The sequence below is a fragment of the Coenobita brevimanus genome, chromosome 98 (genome assembly GCF_032717465.1).
Source record: "Coenobita brevimanus isolate Jiangsu-jjx chromosome 98, ASM3271746v2, whole genome shotgun sequence".
NCBI classification, from domain to species: Eukaryota; Metazoa; Arthropoda; class Malacostraca; order Decapoda; family Coenobitidae; genus Coenobita; species Coenobita brevimanus.
In genome coordinates, this window is record NC_137051.1 from 5389150 (window position 1) to 5415047 (window position 25898).

At 41.5% G+C, this 25898-nt stretch overlaps 1 protein-coding gene across 1 annotated transcript in view; it reads left to right on the forward strand.

Annotated features, from left to right (window-relative positions):
- LOC145414179 (calcium-activated chloride channel regulator 1-like) overlaps positions 1–25898 on the forward strand; it is a 54121-nt gene that overhangs the window by 14287 nt on the left and 13936 nt on the right. The window contains exons 8-15 of the mRNA XM_080283745.1: positions 5079–5220; positions 6931–7067; positions 10265–10403; positions 13914–14135; positions 19027–19127; positions 21028–21175; positions 22263–22371; positions 23377–23477. Of these exons, the coding sequence (XP_080139871.1) occupies positions 5079–5220; positions 6931–7067; positions 10265–10403; positions 13914–14135; positions 19027–19127; positions 21028–21175; positions 22263–22371; positions 23377–23477 (1099 nt within the window). The remainder of the gene's footprint in view (positions 1–5078; positions 5221–6930; positions 7068–10264; positions 10404–13913; positions 14136–19026; positions 19128–21027; positions 21176–22262; positions 22372–23376; positions 23478–25898) is intronic.

The window sequence follows — 25898 nt, forward strand, 5'->3', positions numbered from 1 at the left end:
CATCATCATCATCCAATCCTACATTGCCCCATGAGGAGCATAGGAGCCCAGGGCTAGGCAAGTTGGTCCTGACATTTAAGACGAGAGTGACCAGCCTCACTCATCCCTGAGTGGTACTACATGGGCAATAAACCCCAACCAACCCTTGGATATAAACCTTCACTGGCTCTATCCGATTGGAGCTCCGTAATTACCCACTACACCACCAGGCACCAAAATTTGGTTATATGGTTACCACCTAGCATAGTAAATGGTTTCCTGGTGTACATAAAACCATTTGGCTTGCCACCTCTCCATACCTTCCATCTTGTTACACGGGCAGCTGGCAGTGCTCATGACTGGAATGTCACTCAGCCATACTGCAGAACTTCTGCCTATCAGAATTCTTTCATTCCCCAAACTGCATCTCTCTGGAACTCGCTTCCCCAGAGTTGTTTCCCTCAAAACTTCAACCTACTTCTATTCAAGTCTAACTGTTACAGATATTTTATGAAGAGAGGACACCAGTAATCTGGTGCATGGATTTTTTTTTTTTTTATTCATTGGTTTTTTCCTTCCTCTGTTCTGTTATTAAAAAAAAAAAAAAAACTTAGTGTAGAGTCACCAATAATCAGAAGGAAGAGGAAAGAATGAGGGAAAGAATGACAGAAGATGAAAGAAGGAAAGAAAGAAGGATGAGAGGAAAGAGCATTCACCTGAGAGCAGCACTACATAGAGTGATTGGATGATGAGTGCTCCACCTATATATATATGTATATATAAAAGTTGGGAGCAGGGCAGTGAAATGGTGGGGAACAGGGCGACATGGAGGCAATTTGTTTGTGGCCACCCCAAACGGGATTGAGGTATCTGGCAATATATATATATATATATATATATATATATATATATATATATATATATATATATATATAAAATATATATATATATATATATATATATATATATACATATATATATATATATATATATATATATATATATATATATATATATATATATATATATATATATATATATATATATATATATATATATATATATATATATATATATATATATATATATATATATATATATATATATATATATATATATATATATATATATATATATATATATATATATATATATATATATATATATATATATATATATATATATATATACACACAGTACCCTCGCGTCCAACACGGTAATACAGTATTGTCATGCATGGGTCACGTGTTGGACCAAAAACGTGTTGGACAAACAACAGATCTTATGGGGAAAAATGAATTATGTCAGCAACCCTAGAAAAAGTCACCCTAAATACCTACCATATACTTATACATATATTGGTACTACTGTAATTATAATAAATGGTACTGTGCTATGAATGATAACTAATCTTTTAGGATAATGTTGGTGGGCTTGCTGGGAATGGAAGGTGATATCCGAGACTGTAGGTAGTCCTACTGGGTCCCTGGAGAATGGCTGCTGGCGTCACTAACGGGTAATGGCTGCTGCTCCTCCTCAACCTCCCTCATAAATCCTTTGAAATTCCTCTCCCCTTTCTTCTGCCTCTCAATGAATTCTAGCTTGGTGGCCTGAGGGAGGTGCCGCCGCTTCTTGGGGTTCTCAGAAGGCTTCCTAGGCATCGTGAGCAGGGTAAAATGCAGTAGCAAGGGCAGAAAGTGCAGCAAGAAAAAAGCACCGTCCAATGCAAATTATGCAACTGAGTGGCGCTGTGGCGGGAGAAATTTAAACAAAACATCACGTGAGAGCAGAAGCATTTTTCATTGGGCGACATCACGATCTCATCACGATAGCAGGCGGGGGAGACTACTTTTTTTTTTTTTTTTTTAATGTGTCCGACTCTGGGCATAGGCTTCACAGCCTGCTGTCAAGGCTCAGCAGTCCTCCTACATACCATACACCTCTACATGTCACCACTTTGGCGCTAACACTCACCGTCCATATTGAATACATGCTAGGGCTGTCTCATACAGGACTGGTGTACTGGTATTAGCGGGGGTATTTTTACGACATGTCGGCGGGTCTTCTGGTAGATCAGTAAAGCCTGATTTAATGAAATTCAAATCCTTAAACCGTTCCCTGCCCCAGCGGAGATTTGAACCTGAGTCCTTTGGGACTGCAGGCCATCTCTCTACCAATTGAGCCACTGGAAGTTTTGATTGGCTGTCAGCGTCACGGGAACGTCCAGTATGACTGTGTTGGACCGGGGGTGATCGTGCTAGAGGCGAACTCTTCGGATTTCGCCCACTTCTCGGAGCTCCATCAGTGTTATGCTTACGCACCCGTTTTACAGTACTTAAATCATATTAAATCGTACTAATTTTTTGCCCTCCGTGCTGGACACGAATCGTGCTGGACAAACGCGTGTTGGACGCGAGGGTACTGTATATATATATATATATATATATATATATATATATATATATATATTACAGTAATCGCTCCACTGTCCGATGTAATTGAGACAAAGGCATGTCTGAAAAGTGGTCCCATCCGGAAAGTGGGCCTCTGACTGCCCGACTGGTACTTATGACCCTAACCCAGCCTAACTTTGAAAGCCACCTAAATAACTCTCTACCGGACATGCATAACACTTATTTAAAACTATTAAAGACCCTATTTACACCAATAATGGACATAAGCATGAAATAAATGAAAAGAAACCAGAGAAGGAGGAATTAGAAATATGGAAAATACTTAGGCCTAGCAGTGTACAGGGTACTGTACTTACAGCACGTCAGTGGCCACCTCCTTAAACTCTCTAAGGCTCTGTTAGTTGTTGTGAAAATGCTCTTGAAACACATACAGTAATCTAGTGTTGTGCTACACTTAATTCTTTGCACTGTGAGTTATAATTGTTTAACACTGTACATTCTTCTTAATTGAACCACGGCAGTTTCAACCGCCACTCTGCACTCCACACTTAATCCTTCGCACTCTTAATTCTAATTTCTTAACACTGCACAACACTGTAAATTCCCATGTGGTACAGTGGCAAGGTATTGCAGTTTATTCACTGTTTATTCGTACAAAAATGGGCACGTGCAGCATCCATTACGATGGACGTCTTCCCTGAACAAAGGTTAAGCAGTACTTGGGGATAGGGTTGCCAGATCTGAACTCGGCCACATTACCAAACTCCTCAACTTTCATTACCAAATTTAACTTTTCTTTACCAAATTCTTAAAGGAAGCATTTATTCTTCACTAATTTTATGTACAATGGAAATAATCACTATCCTTATAATCAGCAGCATGTTTATGTTTGCACTATGTATGCTAGCAGATTAATCAGAGAAAGCAGACAGTTCACCATCTCCATTCTCTATATCTTTATATATGTGAAAAATCGGTTTGGTAATGGATCATGTTGATTCACTAAAAAATGAACTTTTCAGTACCAAATTGGCCCACATATGGTAATGGAAAATACCAAATGGCAACCATGACTGGGGAAGGGGGAAGGGGGAGGAAGGAAAGGGTGAAGGAGCCATGGCATAAACAGCTGTTTGGCACTGTGCAGCGCCGTGCGGCAATGTCAAATTATGGGTGGAAAAAAAAATCTGATTTTGGGGGGATTTTTTTCTTTTTTTGGCCATTTTTGGGTACTGAAGGTCCAGGTCCACAATGTCCGGTAAGTGGGGAGTCCGGAAAGTGGACATCTGGAAAGTACAGGGATTACTGTATACATTCAGTAAGTCCTCATATTTGGACGCATTTTACTTCGACACCTTGTTTTTTGGGCAAGAAAAAAGTTTCCAAATTGTCTCACAATTCACAAATTTCCCCACAATTTGATGCTCCCAGCTGGCAGCTGACGATACATACTAATGCTCATTTGTTGGCGGCCATCTTGCGACCACCCTGTCCTCCATAACCGACGTGGCAACCACCTTCGATGCATACACCAGGACTATCCCTGAGGCTACCAACATCCTATCGACCTTGAGTGATCTGAAGTCTCAAGTGATGGCCGTCTACAACAGAAACATAAAGGAGCAGAGATAAGCCCAGATCACACGATATTTTCATGAGAGACAGAATGTGGCTGCTATTCTGCAAGACTTGGATGTGCCAGCAGGGGTGAATGAAGGAAGAGAATTGGACAGAGAGGAAGTGGAGGTGCTGGAGCCTGAGTTCAACTTCAAGGGCTTTGGCATAGGTGATGGGGCTTCCCCAGAGAGGCCCATGTCACCTAGTAACTAGCCCATCTACCCTCAACACACCTTCACCTGCCACTCAAGCCAGTCTTCACACTATTTCTGGTAAGGATTTTTGATGTTGAAACTCTTTATAACAGCCTTAATGTCTTTTCAGGTACATGTTTATTGTGTTATGCTGTTTTAGCACTAGTAAACACTCTTCATTTAATTTTGGGTAGGGTCTGTTTGGTGTTATAGTACTTTCTGATAGGGTAGGTACATGTCCCTCCGGAACACACCTCTATTTTTCCCATTGATTCTTAACTTCACAATTCAACGTTTCGCGTTTCGCACGGTTTTGACGGAACATCCACACCATGAAAAACAAGGATTTACTGTATATATTTATATATATACATACATACATACATACATACATACCATCTGTCACTGCTCTTTCTCTTTCTCCTCTTTCATCCATATACTGCCCCACTCTTCATCCCTACCACATAAGGTGTCCCTTTACCAACTTTACTCTCACAGTCACCTTCACAAACAAATTGGTACCCTGTCAGAGTACATTCTTTGTCTGTGTCCATACCATCTCTGTATTCCCTGTATGTAAAAAGCCATTATGTAACTGTTCCCATACTCTCAGGGATGTATGTCAAAATATCACATTCTTTACCATACAACTGAAGTGCTGTAAATTGGAAGAAACTTGAAAATCAATGTTATGGTAGCAGTGGAACTTTAAACAGGCAATTTTTCAGGTATACAGCTATTTATTGGCCTTAATAGCAAAAAAAATGTCAGGGGGAGACATATAACAGTTGTGCTGTAACAAAGACTGCTTATGATGACCTCTGTGTGCAATTTTGCTACCCTGAGGTTCTCACCCTTGTATTTTCACCTGCAGACTCACAACAATGAACGTCAAGACACTGACACAGGTGACAGACCAAGCATCTCGTATTGCCCTGGCTGACAGTCTTGAAGAGGTGAAGCTTGATCTTGGTGGCACTGTCTGTTACATCTGTGCTTTACGGCAGGGTCTCATAGTAGGTGACTTTCAACTTGCTGTTCAGTGGTTTCTAAACTGTTGCTATACATTATACATTTTGACTTTTTGCTTAGTTGTAGTGAGCCATAGAAATGTATATATTGTTTTACCATTGAGCAATGTGAATGTACTGCACAAAGACAAGAATGTTGGCCAGTTAGATAAAAGAACTATAATTTATTACTCACATTTACACTCACCAATATAAGCATCAGTTTGTATGCTGTGCTTTTCACCCCTTTACTTTAGGAGCTCTTCCCAAGGATGAATTAAATATTATGACAGTAGCATGAATTAAATATGAAGATTTAATTTTTTGAAGGGGTTAATGATGAGTTTTTTTATTTGTTTCACCACAAGAGGTCTCCTGTAGGCTGATGAGAATATTCTGGCCATAGCAAGAATAAATTTGAAAAGCATCATCACACTGAAGAGGTTGATGTGATGACTTGGTAATTAATAATCCTTAGTACATTTTATATATATTTATTAATTTCTGTATTTATTATACTGCCATTCATCTTTGTAAGTCGGAAAAGTGTTTCAGACTATCACAGCTTTTTCAGTACAACAGGTTCTGTAATTTGTGGAAAACTGGCTAACCAGCTTTATTGGTAGCTTTTGAAGGCAGTTTTCTGTAGCTGTCTCAGTGGTTACCATATGCTCATCTCATGGTGAGGACACTAACGTTTCAAAGTTGGATGCTATCATTTTGTTCCTTTATATGCTTCCACTATGTTAGTACCTTGTTGGTTCTACTAATGGCATGTACCATACATAATTTGCAACACATTAACATTGCCAGTATTGCACTTCCACTATCACAAACATCACTTTTCCTTCTGAGACTTGTTCCTCATTTGTACTTCACCAGTATGGGGAAAGATTATTTGTAGCTGTCATTCATCCAACAGACATCCTTTTCTCATTTTTACTTCACCAGCATGGTAAAGGGTTAACCCTAGCCATTACCTTCCCTCTGAGGAGGAGGTATTGCTCTGCAGTGGAACTATAATGTGTACTGATGCTGCTTCTCTTACTTGATTGCAGACTTAGTAGCAAAACAGAATGTCAAAGAAAGCAACCTTAAATGGGTATATACAGGAACCATAGAGGCATCGCACACCCATTTCTCACTCCAGGACTGATATTGATATGTGTCTGTATATCTCTGGAGGTGCTGGGTCACAGAACCTCTATCTGCCTTATTTACCTATCTGTCAAGGTCAGAAGGTGATGGGGAACAAGAATAAAATCTTATCTTCTCAATCTATATACTGTATATAAATAAATAAATATATATATATATATATATATATATATATATATATATATATATATATATATATATATGTATATATATATATATACACACACACAATATATCTCTCGGTCTGTCTCAGGTGATAGGCTACAAAAACTCACATCTTCCCTGTCTGTCTTTGTATTTGCTTCAGGAAATAAGGGGACGCAAAAAAATCTCATCTTCCCATTCAGTTTACATCTTTATTTGTATCATTTAAGGGGACAAAAAAAAAAAAAAAAAATCTTTCTTGCCTGTTTATTTCTTTCTTCACAGGAGGTGAGAGGTCAGAAAAAAACTCTTACCTTTCTTGTCTCTTTAATTCCTGATCTACCCAGGAGGCAAGGGAGCACAAAATCCTGCTTTTTCTCTCTCTGTTTACTGTATCTCTGTTATCTATTGCAGGAGACAAAGGGGCACAAAAACTCCAACTTCATAATCATTACTGGTGGAGAACCACAGCCATATGAACCACTTGACTCACAGGCCACACTGGACCAGGTGGCAAAGCTTGATATCAGGGTCCTTTGGCTTATTTTCTCGTAAGTACACCTCTTAACAGTAATCAGAATTTCCTGTAAGGACATTAGTTAAATGATCTTATACATAGAATATAGATAAACAAGTTGTAAATAAGTATAGGGGTTACAGGTGCTTATAAGTACAGTACTGTACAGTACAGCAGTTAGACATTTTTGTAAGTGAGAACAGTGTTTACATGTTCTTGTAAGTACAGTAGTGTAATCATAGGTTTTTGTAAATACAGTGGTCAAATGCCTTCACAAGAAAATATAGTGATTTGGTGTTCATGTAAGTACAGCACAGTGGTTAGATGTTTTTGTCAGTCAGAGAATCTTCTACCCTCTGTCAATCTGTCTATATACCTAGGCTGCTTCCCCCAAGGAAAGGGAGGTAGCCGAGACAAGATGACACACTCCCAATTTACTCATCCACTCGAATACATTCATTCGCAGTCTTAGCCCCAAAGGGGAGAAGGGACAGATCCTCTCCGCACCACACCACACGAGGGTCAACTCCGCATTGCAATCAGTGACACAGGGCTTGACAGCAGAGCTGGTTTAACCCTGCCACATCATAATGGACCCATCCCCTTACCCACATCTGACCTGATCAGCTGATCAGACAAAATGCGGAAGAATATCTCCTCAGGGCTGCGTCATCATTTATTCTTTCACAATTTCTCTCCATTCATTTCTGTCATGCACAGCCACACTTCCTTGCTCAACAGACATCCCTCTCGCATCCAGCGCTCTCTTCACACTGTCCATCCATCCTATTTGTGGTCTTCCTCTCAGCCTTACACCTCTCACATCAGATCCGGTAATCTTTTTCACCAATCGCTCATTATTCATTCTCTCCATATGCCCAAACCATCGCAATACCTTCTGCTCAACTCGATCAGCCATCTTCCAAACAACTGCAGTTCTCTGTACTTTCTCAAATATTCCAAGTTCACCTGGTGACTCGAAGTCCCACCTCTGACTGTTGTAATGTATTTCTCCTGAGAGTATAGCTCTAGCATGTGACCACAGACCAAAAAAGCAACATGTACTGGATTTGTAATGATACCAGTCAATACTAGAATACCAGAATTTTCTAAAATGGGGTACAGCATCCTGCAGCTGTGGGAATCCTGCATTTTGTGCTTCTGAAAACACACACACACACACACACACACACACACACACACACACACACACACACACACACACACACACACACACACACACACACACACACACACACAAACACACACACACACACACACACACACACACACACACACACACACACACACACACACACACACACACACACACACACACACACACACACACACACACACACACACACACACACACACACACACACACACACACACACACACACACACACACACACACACACACACACACACACACACACACACACACACACACACACACACACACACACACACACACACACACACACACACACACACACACACACACATACACACACACACACACACACACACACACACACACACACACACACACACACACACACACACACACACACACACACACACACACACACACACACACACACACACACACACACACACACACACACACACACACACTGCCAGTTATGCTTGTTGCTGTTGTTGTTCTTGCTTAATCCCGGTTCACCTGACCAAGCAGATCAGTCAACTGCAAATAAACAGTCACTCTTATGTGGTTGTCTCTTTGGTTCCATGCATCATTGATACTGTCTGTCTTGATGTGGCATGTGATGTACAGTGCTTCATTTTATGTATTATGTTGTGTGGATCTTTTCTACCAGCAGAGCTTATGTCATCTGTGATTCCACCCAGTACAGATCTGAGATGATAATGTAGGAGGGCTGGGTGATTCCCTGATGTAAGCCCACCTAGTGAACTCAGTCAATTCTAAGGATACCTCTGATGGGTAGACATCAGGAGGGGGTGTTGTAGTAAAATATACCATTCTGATTGAGGTGTTATATTGCTCTGTGCATAAAGTGGATAGGTAGGTGTTTCTTCATTGTAAGTACTGTATAGGAATGTCTGGAGTTGGGATGTTGTTAAAGTGGGTTTGTTAATGTTTGCGTGGTGATGTGTTGCTTGTCTCTGACAAATAATGACAAGGGTGTTGTGTGTTAGCACAAACCTCCAAATCTAATACTGTATGTGGTAGGTGGTCTTTTGTTGTTGTATTTACAGTAGCTAGTCTTTTCTTATATATGGTACTGTAGTCTCATGTTAGTATAGTAGTTTAATGTTCTCATAAATAAGTACACTACATCCTGTGTTAAAAAGGTAAAGAGAAAGAAATTACGTGTTGTTATATTAAGTCATCATGGGGGGTACAGCTAGCAGGTAAAATATGTTAATGGATAAGTAGATAAATATGTACTTCTCAGTCTTACCTCTTTGTATTTATACAGGGTTGAGTCAGGATTATGATATTCATGTAAGTGCTGTATTAGTTCATTACAGTAAAACCTCAATATAACGCACTTCAATTTACCGGAATTCACTTTTATTTGACTCGAGGAGCCAAGCGGACTAAATTTTTACGTATCGGGAAAAGTCCGATAAAGCCAGAAGTGGTCCAGACTGCCTGACCTCAGTCCAGCTTGGGTGGGGGATGGAGGAGGAGGAGGATGTTTGGGTAGGTTGTCGTGACCTTGATGATGGGTGTTGGATGGGCATTGGGTGTTTGTCGTGACCATGATGATGGGTATTGGATGGGCATTGGGTGGTTGTCGTGACCTTGATGATTGACGTTGGATGGGCATTGGGTGGTTGTCATGACCTTGATGATGGGTGTTGGATGGGCATTGGGTGGTTGTCGTGACCTTGATGATGGATGTTGGATGGGCACTGGGTGATTGTCATGACCTTGATGATGGGCATTGGATAGGCATTGGAGTAGGTCAGGATCTTGAGGATGTAGTTTTCTGGCTATGAGTTCGATAACAAGTAATGGAGCAACAGTGCTAATGAAAAAAAGAAGTTGATGCAATCTGGACTAATGTCTGATATATCAGAAAAAGTCTGGGTCAGCATGGGGATGTCCAGATGTCGCTTTTATTAGACTTTTGCCTTTTTTCAAATGGCTTGGGCTCCAATTACTGTAGTCCATTATGGTGAGGTTTAACTGTATTTTCATTATCTTACTTTCACGCATATCTCTCCTTTGTGCAGAAATAAAAGTATTGATGCCCTGGCTGCAAAAACAGGAGGCAACACATACTATGAAACTGATCGAGATGCCCTCCAGCGAGTGTTCAGAGAAGCCCTAAATGCCCAGCCTCTCACCCCTCTGACCCAACGAAGAATTATGGTAAGTAGCTCAGGTATAAAATGTGGAGCAGGATATGCTGCTTTGCTTAATGAATGGTCATGTTAAAATTTTTTGAGGGGTGACATTTTTGGTGAGTGCTTAACAGCCCTTTTTTTTCTTTGTAGTGTGCGTGTGTGTGTGTGTGTGTGAGAGAGTGTGCATGTGAGTGTGTGTGTTTGCTATTTTCATAACTCATTTATTCTTGTACATTGTTCCGTGTGAGCTTCAAAGCTTCAGGACTAACGTGACGAGTTGGTAAGCCGGTTGTGGTTGAGTTAGTTGGAATAAAGTGAGCAAGAGAGTTGGTTGTCTTCCTCTGCCTATGACTAGTCCCTGCTACATTCATCAGGTGACATTGTGCTGTGGAACGTAGGATATGAGTGTTTTTTTCTTATTTATGACCTTAAGAGACTAGTGAGAGGAAAAAGAAGGAGGTAAATGATGATCTAGGAAGAAAAATGAATGCAAATTACTCTGAAAATAGGAAGTTATTCTGGAAAGAGATGCAGAAATGTAGAAGTGACTGTGGAAAGAAACGTAAAAGTGTGAAGGATGTAAGTGGTAGATTGTTAACCCATGGGGATGATGTAAGGACCAGATAGATAGAATATTTTGAAAGTCTGATGGATGGGAATGGAGAGAGTAAAGCAAGTGTTAACATGATTGGTTTGGGGGTGTGTAGAGAAGAAATGCAGTGCCAGGAATCGTGACACTCACACAGGTGAAGAATGCTGTGAAGCGACTGAAAAGTGGGAAAGCAGTTGGAGTTGATGAGGTGTATGCAGAGATGATTAAATGTAGTGGAGAGAGCGGAATGAAGTGCTTGTTGGAGATATGTGAGAAGGCATGGATGAGTGAAACTGTGCCTGCATAGTGGAAATAGGCTGTGATTGTACCCCTGTACAAAAATAAAGGTGAGCAAAGTGAGTGCAAGAATTATCATGGAATGAGTTTATTGAGCGTTGTAGGGAAGGAACAGCATATGTAGAATTATTATAGAGAAAGTAAGAGAGATGTCAGAAGTCCTAATGAGTGATGAACAGGGTGGCTCTAGGAGTGGCAGAGAATTTGTGGATCAAATATTTGCAGTGAGACAGATAGTTGAGAAGGCATGTGAGAAGGACTGTAAGGTGTTCATGGCAATTATGGATCTGGAAAAAACAACAACAAAGTAGACAGAGAAAGATTGTGGAAGGTTTTGTGCATGTACGGTGTAGATGGTCAGCTGCTAGGTGCCATCAATAGTTTTTGTGATGGGAGTGAGGCATGTGTAAGGATGAATGGGCATCTGAGTGAATGGTTCATGATCAGTGTGGGCGTACGACAAGGTTGTGTGATGTACCCATGGTTGTTCAGTATATATATGGATGGGGTGATGGGAGAAGTAAAAACATGAGTAATGGAGAGAGGGATGGCATTGGTAATGAATGGTGATGAATGGAATAACATCCCAGATTTGTTGTATGCTGATGGTGCAGTGCTACTTGCAAGTACCGGACAAGAACTTGGTAGACTAGTGCAGAGTTTTGCTGATGTCTGTGAGCATCGTGCCTTGAAAGTAAATGTAGAAAAGAGTAAAGTGATGGTAATCGAGAGAGAAGGTGACTCCCAGTGTGAGGTTACTGTGAATGGAGAGAGATTGGAACTGGTGAGAGAGTTCAGATACCTGGATACAGTGATAGAAGCGAGAGGAAAATGTGCAAAAGAAGTGGAAAGTAAAGTGACACAAGGAAGGAAAGTAGCAGGTGCTATGAAGGCCCTGATAAGAAACAGAGGCTTGAGTGTTTCAGCTGTGCGAGGCTTACATGAAGAAGTGTAAGTGCCAACATTAACATATGGATGTGAGACTATGGTGTGGCATGAAAATGAAAAGTCAAGAGTGAGAGAAATGGAGATGGGACTGCTGAGAAATTTATGTGGAGTACAGAGAGTGGATAGGATACGAAATAACTTGATTCGTGAAAGATACAGAGTGAAGAAGCCTGTGGACACCGGAACTGAAGAGAGTGTACTGAAATGGTATGGTCATGTGGAGAGAATGGATAACAATAGAGTGGTGAAAAAGATATATCTGAGTGAATTTGAAGGAAGGAGGAGGCAAGGTAGGCCAAGGAGAAGGTGGAGGGATATGATGGATGAGTGTGTGAGGAAGAGAGGTATGGAAGTCGGTGAGGCTAGGGAACTGACAAGAGATCGAGCTGGCTGGATGAATGTTGTGAGAAGAGCATGGTCAGGGATTTGGCACCCCATTTTAACGTGACAGTGTCCAGATTGACTCTATCGGATACGTTTCAGTGAAGCTACAGAATGTGGTGAAAGTTTTTGGCATATAAGATAGAGCCAGGAATCTGGGGGGCTTGGATGATGAGTGAATGGAAGCATGCCCCATTGGATTGGGCAAACTTAGGCTGTCTGGACATTGCTATTCCTCACCCTGCCCTAGAGTGGGAAAGGAGGTCTCGATGATGAGATGATGATGATGTACAGATATATGAAGGCAGTGAAATGGTCTCTGCAGACAAGGAAAAAGAAAATTTAAAAGTGCAATAATCAGCACTGGGCTACTGTTGATAGTTTTCCCACATACCATGTATGTACAGTACTTACTAATTCCTTATATCTGGATCCTATCTCACCCCAGTCATAGGTGAGAAAAATGGTGATGATTTTGATGATACTGATGATGATTATGATGATGGCAATGCTGATAAAATGTATAGAATTTATATCATATATATTTAACTTTTCAATGCAGTATTATGTCTTGCATAAATAATGTCAATATAAGTGTGTCTGTTATGGTGTTAGCCTGTCCACCACATCACCATGCCTCATGAAAGGGAGAAGGGTGAGGTTTTCCTGAGCAAATTAAACTACTCCAACTAGTTACCAGTCTCTTTACTATGGGATATTTACTGAATATTTTCATCAGGTAATAGCAAGTCTTAAAAAAAAAATAATCATCACCTGGGGCTGAACTTGTTTCTACGATATTTGGTATAGTAGGTCCTCTCCTGAGTGGAATGAACTCATCTGTTAGTAGCTAAAATAAAATAAAATACATGTCATTCTACTGCTGGGATTAACTGTGGCTGTGCTTGATTACCTGATTCATAAGTGTACTAGGTATGTAAAAGATCAGGTTGTACACACACACACACACACACACACACACACACACACACACACACACACACACACACACACACACACACACGCATGCACGCACGAACACACGCACTCACGCATGCACGAACACACGCACGCACGCATGCACACGCACGCGCATGTGCACACACACACGCACACGCATGTGCACACACACACACACACACACACACACACACACACACACACACACACACACACACACACACACACACACACACACACACACACACACACACACACACACAAAATGTATGAAGGTGACCTTTGTCTCACATCATATCAGTAATTTCAAAACACAAGGAGTGCCTAACCATGAATTTTTTTCCTCATACCATCCAGATACACAAGGCAGAATACACTGGAAAAAACAAAGTGACTTTCAACGCCTCCTTTATTGTTGACAACCGACTGAATCGAAATGTCACATTCCGATTCTGGACCAGTGATACCAGCTTGGTAGCGGCAGACCCTTACCTGCTGAATCCCAGGCGCGCTCGAGTGGAGACGGAGAAGACTGAGTTTGACAAACAACACTGGACAGTGGAAATAGATGAAGCAGAGGTGAGATAGTTTACAGTAAGTCCCCCTTGTAAGCCACCTTCTTTAAAATTTCTTTTCTATTGTTAAGTCAATGGTATTTTGCAAATAAATTGCCCATTTAAAGTTCCATTGCTGCCTGTATAGCAGATTTGGCAGGTTTTCCTACTTACGATAAAAGTACTAGCTTTATGGAAAAATACTGTGATAGTGTGTTTTGGAATACATCCTAGACATGCAACAGATACTGCCTATGTATTTATGTAAGGTATCCTAAATAGTCTTTTTTGTTGTTGTTATTGTGTCACTGTATTACTGAAGTATAGTGTCATTTTAAATTAGTTATTTCATTTTATGTTATGGAAAATGTGAGTGCATTTTATTACTTGGGTAGTGTGATGTGTAAGGATGGAAATTTAAAGGGTGACGTTCTTGAAAGGGTAGCCTACAGCAAGGAAGAAAGGTTGCTGGTTCTTTGAAAGCAGTGATGAGAAACAGGGAGGTGAGCATGGAAGTAAAAAAGTAACAGCATGACAGTATTGTGATACCAGCTCTAACATATGGAAGTGAAGCTTGGACCTTGCTGGAGGGACACAAGTCAAGAGTGAGAGCAGTGGAAATGTGATTTGGAGGAGCATGTGGAGTCACATTGAGAGACAGACTGACAAGTGAGGGTGCGTTGCAGTGTGGATGTGGATGTGTTAGAAAGTGTTAGGAGAAATACATTGAGGTGGTTTGGCCATATGGAGAGGATGGAAAACATGAGACTGACAAGGAGAGTGTATGTTAGTGAGGTGGAAGGGGGGAGAGGGAGGGGGAAGCCAAGGATGAGGTGGAGGGATGGAGTAGAGAGGTATATGAGAGAGGGGGGGGGTATGAGCTGGGAGCAAGGCAATGAATTGGCGGAAGACAGGGTGACATGGAGGCGATTTGTTTGTGGCCACCCCTTACCGGATTCATGCATATGGCAATAGATAGATAGATAAATAGATAGATTTTATACTATCTATCTATCTATCTATCTATTGCCAGACGCCTCAATCCCGTTTGGGGTGGCCACAAACAAATCGCCTCCAAGTCGCCCTGTCCCCCGCCATATCACTGCCCTGCTCCCAACTCACACCCCCCTCTCTCATATACCTCTCCACCCCATCCCTCCATCTCATCCTCGGTCTCCCCCTCCCTCTTCCACCCTCCACCTTACTCATATACACTCTCTTTGTCAGTCTTTCACCCTCCATCCTCTCCACATGGCCAAACCACCTCAGTGTGTTCCTCACAACGCTTCCTATCACATCCACATCCACACCACAATGCTCCTTTATATCCTCATTCGTCAGCCTGTCTCTCCACGTGACTCCACAGGCTCCTCTTAAATAACTCATTTCCACTGCTCTCACTCTTGACTTGTGTCCTTCCAACAATGTCCAAGCTTCACTTCCGTATGTTAGAGTTGGTATCACAATACTGTCATGTAGTAACTTACTTCCATGCTCACTTCCCTGTTTCTTATCACTGCTTTCAAGGAACCAGCAACCTTTCTTCCCTGCTGTACCCTTTCAAGCACTTCACCCTCCAAACCTCCATCCTTACTCATCACACTACCCAAATACTTAAACGTACTCACATTTTCCAATTCCTCACCATCCAACCTCGCTGTACATTCACTGACTTCACCTCTCTCAAAGACCATCACTTTACTCTTCCCTACATTCACCTTTAGGTTCCGTTTCTTACACACTCTCCCAAACTCATCCACCAAGCCTTGCAGCTCCCCTTCATCTTCACTCAACAACACAGTATCATCTGCAAACAACAGTACAGGGAGTTTCCAAACACTATCCTCTCTCACCAGGGCCACTCCAACATCCACTACCCTACCTTGTACCTCTTTTATTACCCCATCCATGTACAGATTGAACAACCATGGAGACATGACACATCCCTGTTTCAAACCAACTTTCAAAGAGAAAAATTCACTTAGTTCACCATCCACACGCACCGCAGCCTTCGCACCATCGTACATACTCTTCACAGCATTCAACAACTTCCCATCTACTCCATATATTCTTAACACTTTCCACAATCCTTGTCTATCCACCCTGTCATATGCTTTCTCCAAATCCATGAAAGCCGCATACAACTTCTTTCCCTTCTCTAGAAACTTTTCCACTAAAGATCTAAGAATGAATATCTGATCTACACAACCTCTTCCCTTCCTAAAGCCTCCCTGTTCTTCTCCAACTAATTTCTCTGTTCCTTCTCTAACTCTGTCTATAAGTATCCTACCATACACTTTTCCTATTATACTAAGAAGACAAATGCCCCTATGATTACCACACACTTCTTTTCCCCTTTTCCTTTGTACAAGGGAATAATTATACCTGACTTCCAATCCTCCGGGACTCTACCTTCCTCCCAGGCCAATCTGCACATCTTCCACATCCATTCTACTACTATCTCTCCCCCATGCTTCAGCATTTCACCACACACTCCATCAATTCCTGGGGCTTTCCCGATTTAACTTTCTTCATTGCTTCCACAACTTCTATCCTACTGATTTCTTCCTGTCTTCTCACCTCCCTAGTTCTCCCAGCCATTCCCCAGCCACTTATACTCGCATTACTTCCATCCTCTACGTTCAACAATTCCTTAAAAGTGTTCTCTCCATCTGCTCACTTTTTCTCCCTTCTCCACTAGTAATCTACCATTTTTATCTTTCACTCCCCTGCTAACTTCACTTCCACCCTGTCTTACTCTTTTCACTTCTCTCCAGAACATTTTCTTACAGTCCCTCCACTTTACACTCAAATTCCTTCCAAATTCCTCATCCACTCTCTTCTTACTCTCTCTTACTAATCTTTTCACCTCTCTCTTCCTTTCCACATATAACTCTCTCTTCCGCCTCTCAACTTCTTCCACGCCCTATTTCTCATCCATTCATTGTATGCTTTCTTCTTTTGTGCCACTGCCTGTTTCACCTCTTCAGTCCACCACGCTGTTCCTTGCACCCCCCTCCGTCTTCTCTTCCTTCCACACACCACATCACATGCTGCACATATTTCTTCTGTAAATATCTTACACACACCTTCCACGTCTCCCATCTGCTCCAATTCATATTTGCTCAATCGTTCCTCCACTTCTCTCTTATACTCTGCCTTTTTCTCATCCTCTTGTAACCTTTCCACTCTCCTTGCAACTACTCCTTCCTCTCGTCTTTCCCTTCTTCTATTCCTCCATCTTACTTGCATCCTAATTCTGGCCACGACCAAGTAGTGGTCAGAAAGTCCACTCCCCCAACCTCTATACACTCTTGCATCCTTTACACATCTTCGCATCCTTTCATCCACACACACATAATCAATCATTGCCTTCCTTTCATTCAGTTCACCACCCACCCTTCTCATCACTCGCCATGTATACCTGTGGATCATTTTATGCCTGAAGAGGGTATTGGCTATTACCAACCCCCTCCCAGCACAAATGTCCACTAACGCACTCCCATTCTCATCCACCTCAGCAGGCACACCCCACTCACCAACTATTCCATCCACCTTCACATTACCAACTTTACCATTCATATCACCAATCAAAAACACTCTCTCATTCCTTCCAAACTTTTCCATGCACACTTCCACATTTGTCCAGAACTCTTCTCTCACTCTTCTAGCACGATCTTGCGTTGGCGCATACACACACAATCGCCCACATTTGTATTCCAACTTTCAACTTTACCCACACAATCCTTGACCCAACTGATCCATACTGTCTTATGCTCTTCTTCCATCTTTTACTCACAACTATACACACTCCTTCCTTTGCCCTCTCATTCTCATCTACTCCTGCATATATACCCCATCCATACTCCCATTCTCTCACACTTTCTCCTCTCCATTTTGTTTCAGTTATTCCACATACATCCACTTTCGCATCCTCAAGCACCTGGACAATCTCTCTCTCTTTCACTTCATCATTCGCTCCTCTTACATTCCATGTACACATTACCAAGTCCTTTGTCCGGTCCTGGGTCGTCAACGTTTGGTCAGTCCTTGTCCGAGGCTTCTTGTTTGTTTTTTTAGTTAGTTGTTTTCCGGGGAGGGGCACTAACCCTCCGCCAACCCTTTTAGTCGCCTTTTACGACAAGCAGGGATACTGGGGGAGTATTCTTGAAAAACCCCCCTACCCCCAGGGGGGGTATATATATATATATATAAGTATATGTACATCAGACTTGCTTATGAATGCTTTGCAGTCCTGATTTTTCAATAAAACAGTTACCATGATCAATTTATACCAAGTACCTACACCTCGTCTATTTCCCCCTTCCTACTCCTCCTCCTCTTCCTCCTCCTCTGCAGTAATTGTCTCCACCCATTCAGGTGGGGATATGGTGGTGGGAAGTGGTGCTGAGATCAGGGAGGGATGTATGGGTGTTTGCTGATGTCTCTGCCACCCCCAACCCTCAGCTCCTGCCATTGCATCTTGAAGCATGGGTCAGTTCCATTTGAAGCATTGGTGTACTTGTAATGGTTCCTGTATCCAAAAGAGCCACTCCTTTGAGGCATTCTCAACCCTATAGCCTACTGACATTATGCATTGTCTCAGAAACATCACAGTACTGCAAATTAACAAATGTATGCATTCTTTAGTCTCCTTCCATATTCTTATTTTCAAATAAGAAGCCAATTTACGACTAAGTAACATGAGTTGTCAATATTCTTTGCTTTTATGTTTGAAATTACATTATTTTTAATATACAGGTGTAGGACAGTAATTATGGAAATGAAATGTGATAGGTTTTATTGTGATACAGAGGAGTACTGATAAAAAAATATTAAAATTTTATATTGGTTTGGTATTTCTTTCATGTTACTTGGTAATAATACCCTAAACAGTTATAGTTTCTCCTCCACAGTTAAATGTAAGTTCAGAGTTCATAGCTGCCAAGGTCGACCATGTAAGTGTACATGCCAGACTGTTGCAGGGAAGTTCACCTGTCATGAATGCTCAAGTTAGGTAAGGATGGTATAAAATTTTGATCATCCTCTGTGATATCATCTTACTCTACTTGTCTTACTCCTATTCATTCTACTCCTCCTAATTCATCTTGTCCCTAAGTTCATTGGTTATTATGTACTGGTATTCTTTCATTCTCCTTGTTGGTCTCTTCATCATTAATGCTATCATCATCTTGATTATCTTTTTATTTCTTGAATTCCTCCTCCGTCTCCTCATGTCTGTATTTGTTTACTTCAGAATTGCATGATTCGTACATTTGCAAAGTACTAGTAAGGTGTGAATGTGGATGGTTGAAAGCTTTAAGAGAAATTCTTTAAGAATGGCTCAGCCATGTGTAGAGGATGGAGCATGAGAGGCTGCCTAGAAGAGTGCATGTGAGTGAGGTGAAGGGGGGGAGGGGAAGAGGAGGACAAAGATGAGATTGAGGGATGGGACAGAGAGATATATGAGAGAGGGGAGGATGTGAATTGGAGGAGGGAAGCCTAATGGCAGAGGACAGGGGGACATGGAGGCAGCTAGGCTGTGGCCATCCTTAACAGGATTAAGGTGTCTGTCTATACACAGATACATAGCAAGGGTTTTCATACTCATGTTATGGTAACATTTTGTGTGTTACTTAGAACTGCATCTTGTGAGGGGTGGCATAGTTTGGAAAGTTCCTCCCCATCTTCTACCTTGACATTTCAACTCTTCCAGGATAATTTTCTTAGTCCAAGCTTTAGAGGATTATATTTTGCAGAAGAGAAACCTTTCTTAGCCCAGTGCATATGAGATATCATTTTCATTTAATACTTGCAATATCCTGACAGTTTTTTTCAGTGTATGATAGACTTTTTGAGCTGGAGGGCCTGTATATGTAGTTAATAAACCCCTGTAATGCAAGAGGCTTTTCCTGAATTATATAAACCAACCTAGTAGCTGCAAAAGTAACCTGAAAACAGATGTCACTTGGATTGAAGCACTTCATAACAGGAGTTATATTCAGTCACTTTTTAGCCTCTTCAGTATGATAGCATTACTTCTCATGAGCATATTTATGCAGCTTAAAGGACAATCCTGTTGAAAGAGAGCTAAAATCAAGTTTCTGTGTAACTTCTTCAGTATAGTGACATTTTCTTTGAAATTCTCACTGCAACCAGACAACTTAATTCAAATTGGGGAAACCTCTTAAAGTGAGACAGTTTATCTATTTCCGCAGTATGTTCTGTTATGTCATTCTTGCTGCCACCAGTTTTGTTCATCTTATGGGAAACCTTTCATAATGATATACTGTAGTTATCTTGTTTTATTTGTATATCCTTGATGTTCTACCTTTTATGTCAGAGGTACCCTCCAGACTGCACTCACATTAGCATCTATCTCTCCCCTTTCACATCTTCCTCTTCTCTCCCATCTTCCTTCCATCTGCTCCTTTCCTCCACATTTCCCTCCCTTTTCCATACTTCCCTCCTATTCTACCTCTCCCTTACCTATCCACATGTGTCTCCTTCACATCTCCATATCTCCCTCCCTCCCTATATGTTCCCCTCTTTTCCATACCCCTTCACACTTCATATCTCCCCTTCCTCGTCACATCTCTTTCTCCTCTTTATGTCATTCCCCCTCCTCTCCGTGTCTCCCTCACTGTATTTCACATCTCCCTTCCTCTCCACATCTCTCTGTTCTCTTCACATCTCTTCCTCCTCTCCATGTCCCCCTCACTCCTTTATGCGTCACACTTCACAACTCCCTGCTCTTCACTTCTCGCCTTCCTCATCACATCTCCCTGCCTTTTATGATCCCCACTCTTTTTCATTTTCCTTCCTCTTTGTATTCCCCTCCCTCTCCAAATCCCCCTCTCCCCCCACATCATCCCTGTCAATTTCTCACCCCCTCTCCACCTCCCACTGCTGTACAGGTTGGAGGTTACCATGCCAAACAATGCTACCTACAGCCTGACTCTGCTTGACTCTGGCACTGGAACAGACACCATGAAGGGCGACGGCATCTACTCCCGCCTCCTCTCCAACCTCACCACCACAGGCGTGCACACCTTCACTGTCATGGTTAGCCTCTTGCTGGTACACAGTTTCATAGTATTGGAATGTTTATAAAGAAAAAAAAGTGGCAGACAGTTGCTTAGTACCTCTTTGAGGGCCCTGAATAACCCAGAACATTGGAGGGTCTGAGGCAAAGTTGCTGTAGTCCAGATCATATAAACCACGAGGCTAGTGCAGCAGTGTACAAACAAGAGTAGCCAATCCCATAATACTGTACCTCTGTTGAGATGCAGACTGGGCTACCCCAATACATTTGAGAATAGATGACAAGACCATGGTGGATTGCACAATTGAAAAACCCACACTCAGCGCTTGGGGACTGAACTCTTGTTCTTGATAAGATTATTACTAAACTGGGGGATTCTTAGTACCACTCATTAGTAATGTACTGGATGTTTATTAGTGGTAGTACTGTACTTATATGCAGTCATATTGGGACTAGAGCTGCACAGATAGTTTTCCTAAAATTCATAAGCCGTCAGTGCTTATTCATTCCATTGTTGTATTGATAGTATTCATCATCCACCATCATTGTCATCATCATTCATCGTTATTCGTTATCACCATCATCCATTATTGTCATCATCATCATCATCAGTAATAAGTCATCAGCATTGTCATCATACTATTTCTCACTGATTGATGGAGTTGGACATCGCCAGAAATGGTAAAAGGAAGTAGGAGAGCTATCACCATAGTCCCCTGTGAAATACAAGAGTGAATAGGACAGGATAAGAATTACAGTATTTGATTCATGAAATATTTGTTGACAGTATAGTAAAAAAGAGTGTACATACTTGGTATGGTCATAACAAAATGAGTATGAAAAAGTTGGTAAAACAGTACAGTATATTGAAGTCAGCTTGAAGACAGGAGGAGGGTTGTTAGGCCAAGAAGATATGGAAGTTGATAAAGCAGGTGCACTGATAAGGGACAGTTCGATGAATTGGCAAGCCCATGACCCCTGTGCACCTGATGGGCCAGTACAGTGTTGGATTGGGTGATTATTGGATTGGTTGTTATCACTCTATACTTCTGTATTACTGTATTGTATACATGTAGGATATACAGCTGAGGCCTAGTCTGTTCACAGGCATGGGGTAAAGATGATACAACCTACAGGCTGGATAACTCATACCTTCTCTCAGCTGACATCCGCTCTCCTGTGACTGCCTCCTGTGGGTTGTCAGTCAAGCCTGAAGGTAAGCTTAACTCCTTCAATCTGATGATGTATTTTTTTTTTTATTATTGCTGTCTCCTACCAAATTCATTTACCATAAGAGACATTTAAAACTGAAAGTTTAGATAATGAATGTAACCATTTCACTACTTGGGAGTACTCCATAGCTAAATAAGATAATTTAGAAAAAATAAAACATCCATCCATCCATCATCCAATCCTACATTGCCCCATGAGGAGCGTAGGAGCCCGGGGCTAGGCAGTTGGTCCTGACATTTAAGATGAGAGTGACCAGCCTCACTCATCCCTGAGTGGCATTACATGAGCAATAAACCCCAACCACCCCTTGGATATAAACCTTCACTGGGTCAATCCGATTGGAGCGCAATAATTACCCATTAAACCACCAGGTGCCAAAATTTGGTTATATGGTTACCACCCAGCATAATGAATGGTTTCCTGGTGCACAGGAAACCATTTGGCTTGTCACTCAGTGTAGAGTCACCCATAGGCAGAAGGAAGTGGAAAAAATGAAGGAAAGAAAGACAGAAGAGGGAGTGTAATGTCACCCATAGGCAGAAGGAAGAGGAAAGAATGAAGGAAAGAAGGATGTAGAGGAAAGGGCAAAAAATAAAACAAAACTATATAATTCAACTGAAGAGATCAGTATTTATATGATCATATCTGGTTAATAATTTTAAGACCTTAGCTTTTAGGTTACCATTGGTTTGTCGATCATGTGATGGTATCAGCGGTGTACGTTGTTCTTTGATCCCTTCAATTTCTAGACTGTAGTACCCAATACTCAGGTCTCTACATCTCATATAGAGTAACAGGAAATTTGCTACTACTTCCTGTTATGATGATATGCTTCCCATATGCTCATAGTTACGTATCCTTACAAAACACTGGATTGTACTGTGCTTCAAAAGGTATAACTTATTTTTCACCCTTACCTTTTCATATCAGTACATTAGTTAGACAGGATAAACATATCAGCTTTACTCACTGTATCTCTTGCCCACAGACCCACCAACATACTGCTGTGGCAGCCGCATCCCAACTGACCCTAACTATGAGAAGGAAACTGGCAACTTCACTCGTCTTGCAGTTATTGGGAACTTCAATGTATGTACCTGTCAGGTTTAAGGTATATGAAAAAGTAATTGAACATTTGATATTTGAAGTTATTTGATAATGTTATTTTGATTTATTGTTGTTACCTCTGGCTCATTTTGATGTTAACCCAGTGGACTGCAGGAAAATGGCCACTTCAGCCAGACACTCCTTGAAATCTTTTGTTAAGGTTATGTTGATAGATTGTCTGTGTTGTGATAGTAAGGTGCATGAGGTGAGTAACTATTGTGGTGTGGGGAGATACATTATCATGAGGGCACAGTGCATTGTCTGTGTATCTCTTTATCAACCAATTCTTTTTGCCTCACTGGGAGTGTAGGAGTCTGGGGCTAGACTACTTATTTCATACATTTAAGGCAAGGTTGACCAGCCTTGCTAATCACTGAGTGGCATTAGGTAAGAAATAAGTTCAAAATGTCCCATGCAAATAAACAGTTATGATGAGCATTTGCCTTCTTAGTATAACAGGAAAATTATATGGTAGGATACTTATTGACAGAGTTAGGGAAATAACAGAGGGATTAGTTGGAGAAGACCAGGGAGGTTTTAGGAAGGGAAGATGTTGTGTAGATCAAATATTCATTCCTAGATCTTTAGTGGAAAAGTTTCTAGAGAAGGGAAAGAAGTTGTATGGAGCCTTCATGGATTTGGAGAAAGCATATGACAGGGTGGACAGACAAGGATTGTGGAAAGTATTAAGAATATATGGAGTAGATGGGAAGTTGTTGAAGGCTGTGAAGAGTATGTATGAAGGTGCGAAGGTTGCAGTGCGTGTGGATAGTGAATTAAGTGAATTTTCCTATTTGAAGGTTGGATTGAAACAAGGATGTGTCATGTCTTCATGGTTGTTCAACCTGTATATAGATGGGTTATAAAAGAGATATAAGGTAGGGCAGTGAATGTTGAAGCAGCCCTGGTGAGAGAGGGCAGTGTTTGGAAACTCCCTGTACTGTTGTTTGCAGATGATACTGTGTTGTTAAGTGAAGATGAAGGGGAGTTGCAAGGCCTGGTGATGAGTTTGGGAGACTGTGTAAGAAACGGAATCTAAATGTGAATGTAGGGAAGAGTAAAGTGATGGTCTTCAAGAGAAGTGAAGTCAGTGAATGTACAGTGAGGTTGGATGGGGAGGAAATGGAGAATGTGAGTGCGTTTAAGTACTTGGGTAGTGTGATGAGTAAGGATGGAAGTTTGGAGGGTGAAGTGCTTGGAAGGGTGCAGCAGGGAAGAAAGGTTGCTGGTTCCTTGAAAGCAGTGATAAGAAACAGGGAAGTGAGCATGGAAGTGAAAAAGTTGCTACATGACAGTATTGTGACACCAACTCTAACGTATGGTAGAGAAGCTTGGACCTTGTTGAAGGGACACAAGTCAAGAGTGAGAGCAGTGGAAATGAGTTATTTGAGAGGAGCATGTGGAGTCACATGTAGAGACACTGACAAATGAGGAAGTGAGGGAGCGTTGTGGTGTGGCTCTGGATGTGATAGGAAATGTTAGGAGAAACACATTAAGGTGGTTTGGCCATGTGGAGAGGATGGAGAGTGAGAGACTGATAAGGAGAGTGTATGTGAGTGAGGTGGAGTGGGGGGAGAGGGAGGGGGAGGCCAAGGATGAGATGGAGGGATGGAGTGGAGAGGTATATGAGAGAGGTGGGTGTGAGCTGGAAGCAGGGCAGTGAAATGGCAGGGGACAGAGCAACATGGAGGTGATTGTTTGTGCCACCCTTTTCGGGATTGAGGCATGTGGTAATAGATAGATAGATAGATAGATGAGCTTCAGCCTGTTGGAGCATCTTCATCCACTAGACCATGAGACATCATTTGTTTTGCAGATCATTCAGGTTGTCACTCAATATGGAGTCACATGAAGGCAGTGCTACATCAAGCAAGTGCATAATGGGTGGGTGCCCCCATCTACTACTATACAGTAGACCCTTGCTATATTGAACTACTTGGAAGGGGGGAAACTGGATCAATAAAGCTGAAAGTTCGATAAATCTGAGGGCCACTCCTTCCCTCTCTCATTGGAATCCAACCACATAATTGAAAATAAATGACTACAGGATCATATTCTAGTACTGTAAATGAAAACTATTTCCATTTTACACTAACTTGGACCATAATTTCACCCTTTTGCAGCTTATTTCACAACCTTGTCACAGCACTTCATCATGACTAGTACAGTATTACTATAATCTGTTATTAAAACTCAGCAGTCATGATGGGGAGAGGGGCAGTTGCAGGCCAGTTTGAAGTAAAAAGAGTAGGAAGCACATGTATTGTACACTGCTCCTCCGCATTTACAATACTGACCTTTGTTTGGTATAGCCAACAGAAGTTCATTGGGCTCACAGGTGCTCGATAAATGAAAAATCTGTTGCATCAAGGTTCGATATAGTGAGAGTCAACTGTAGTGGCT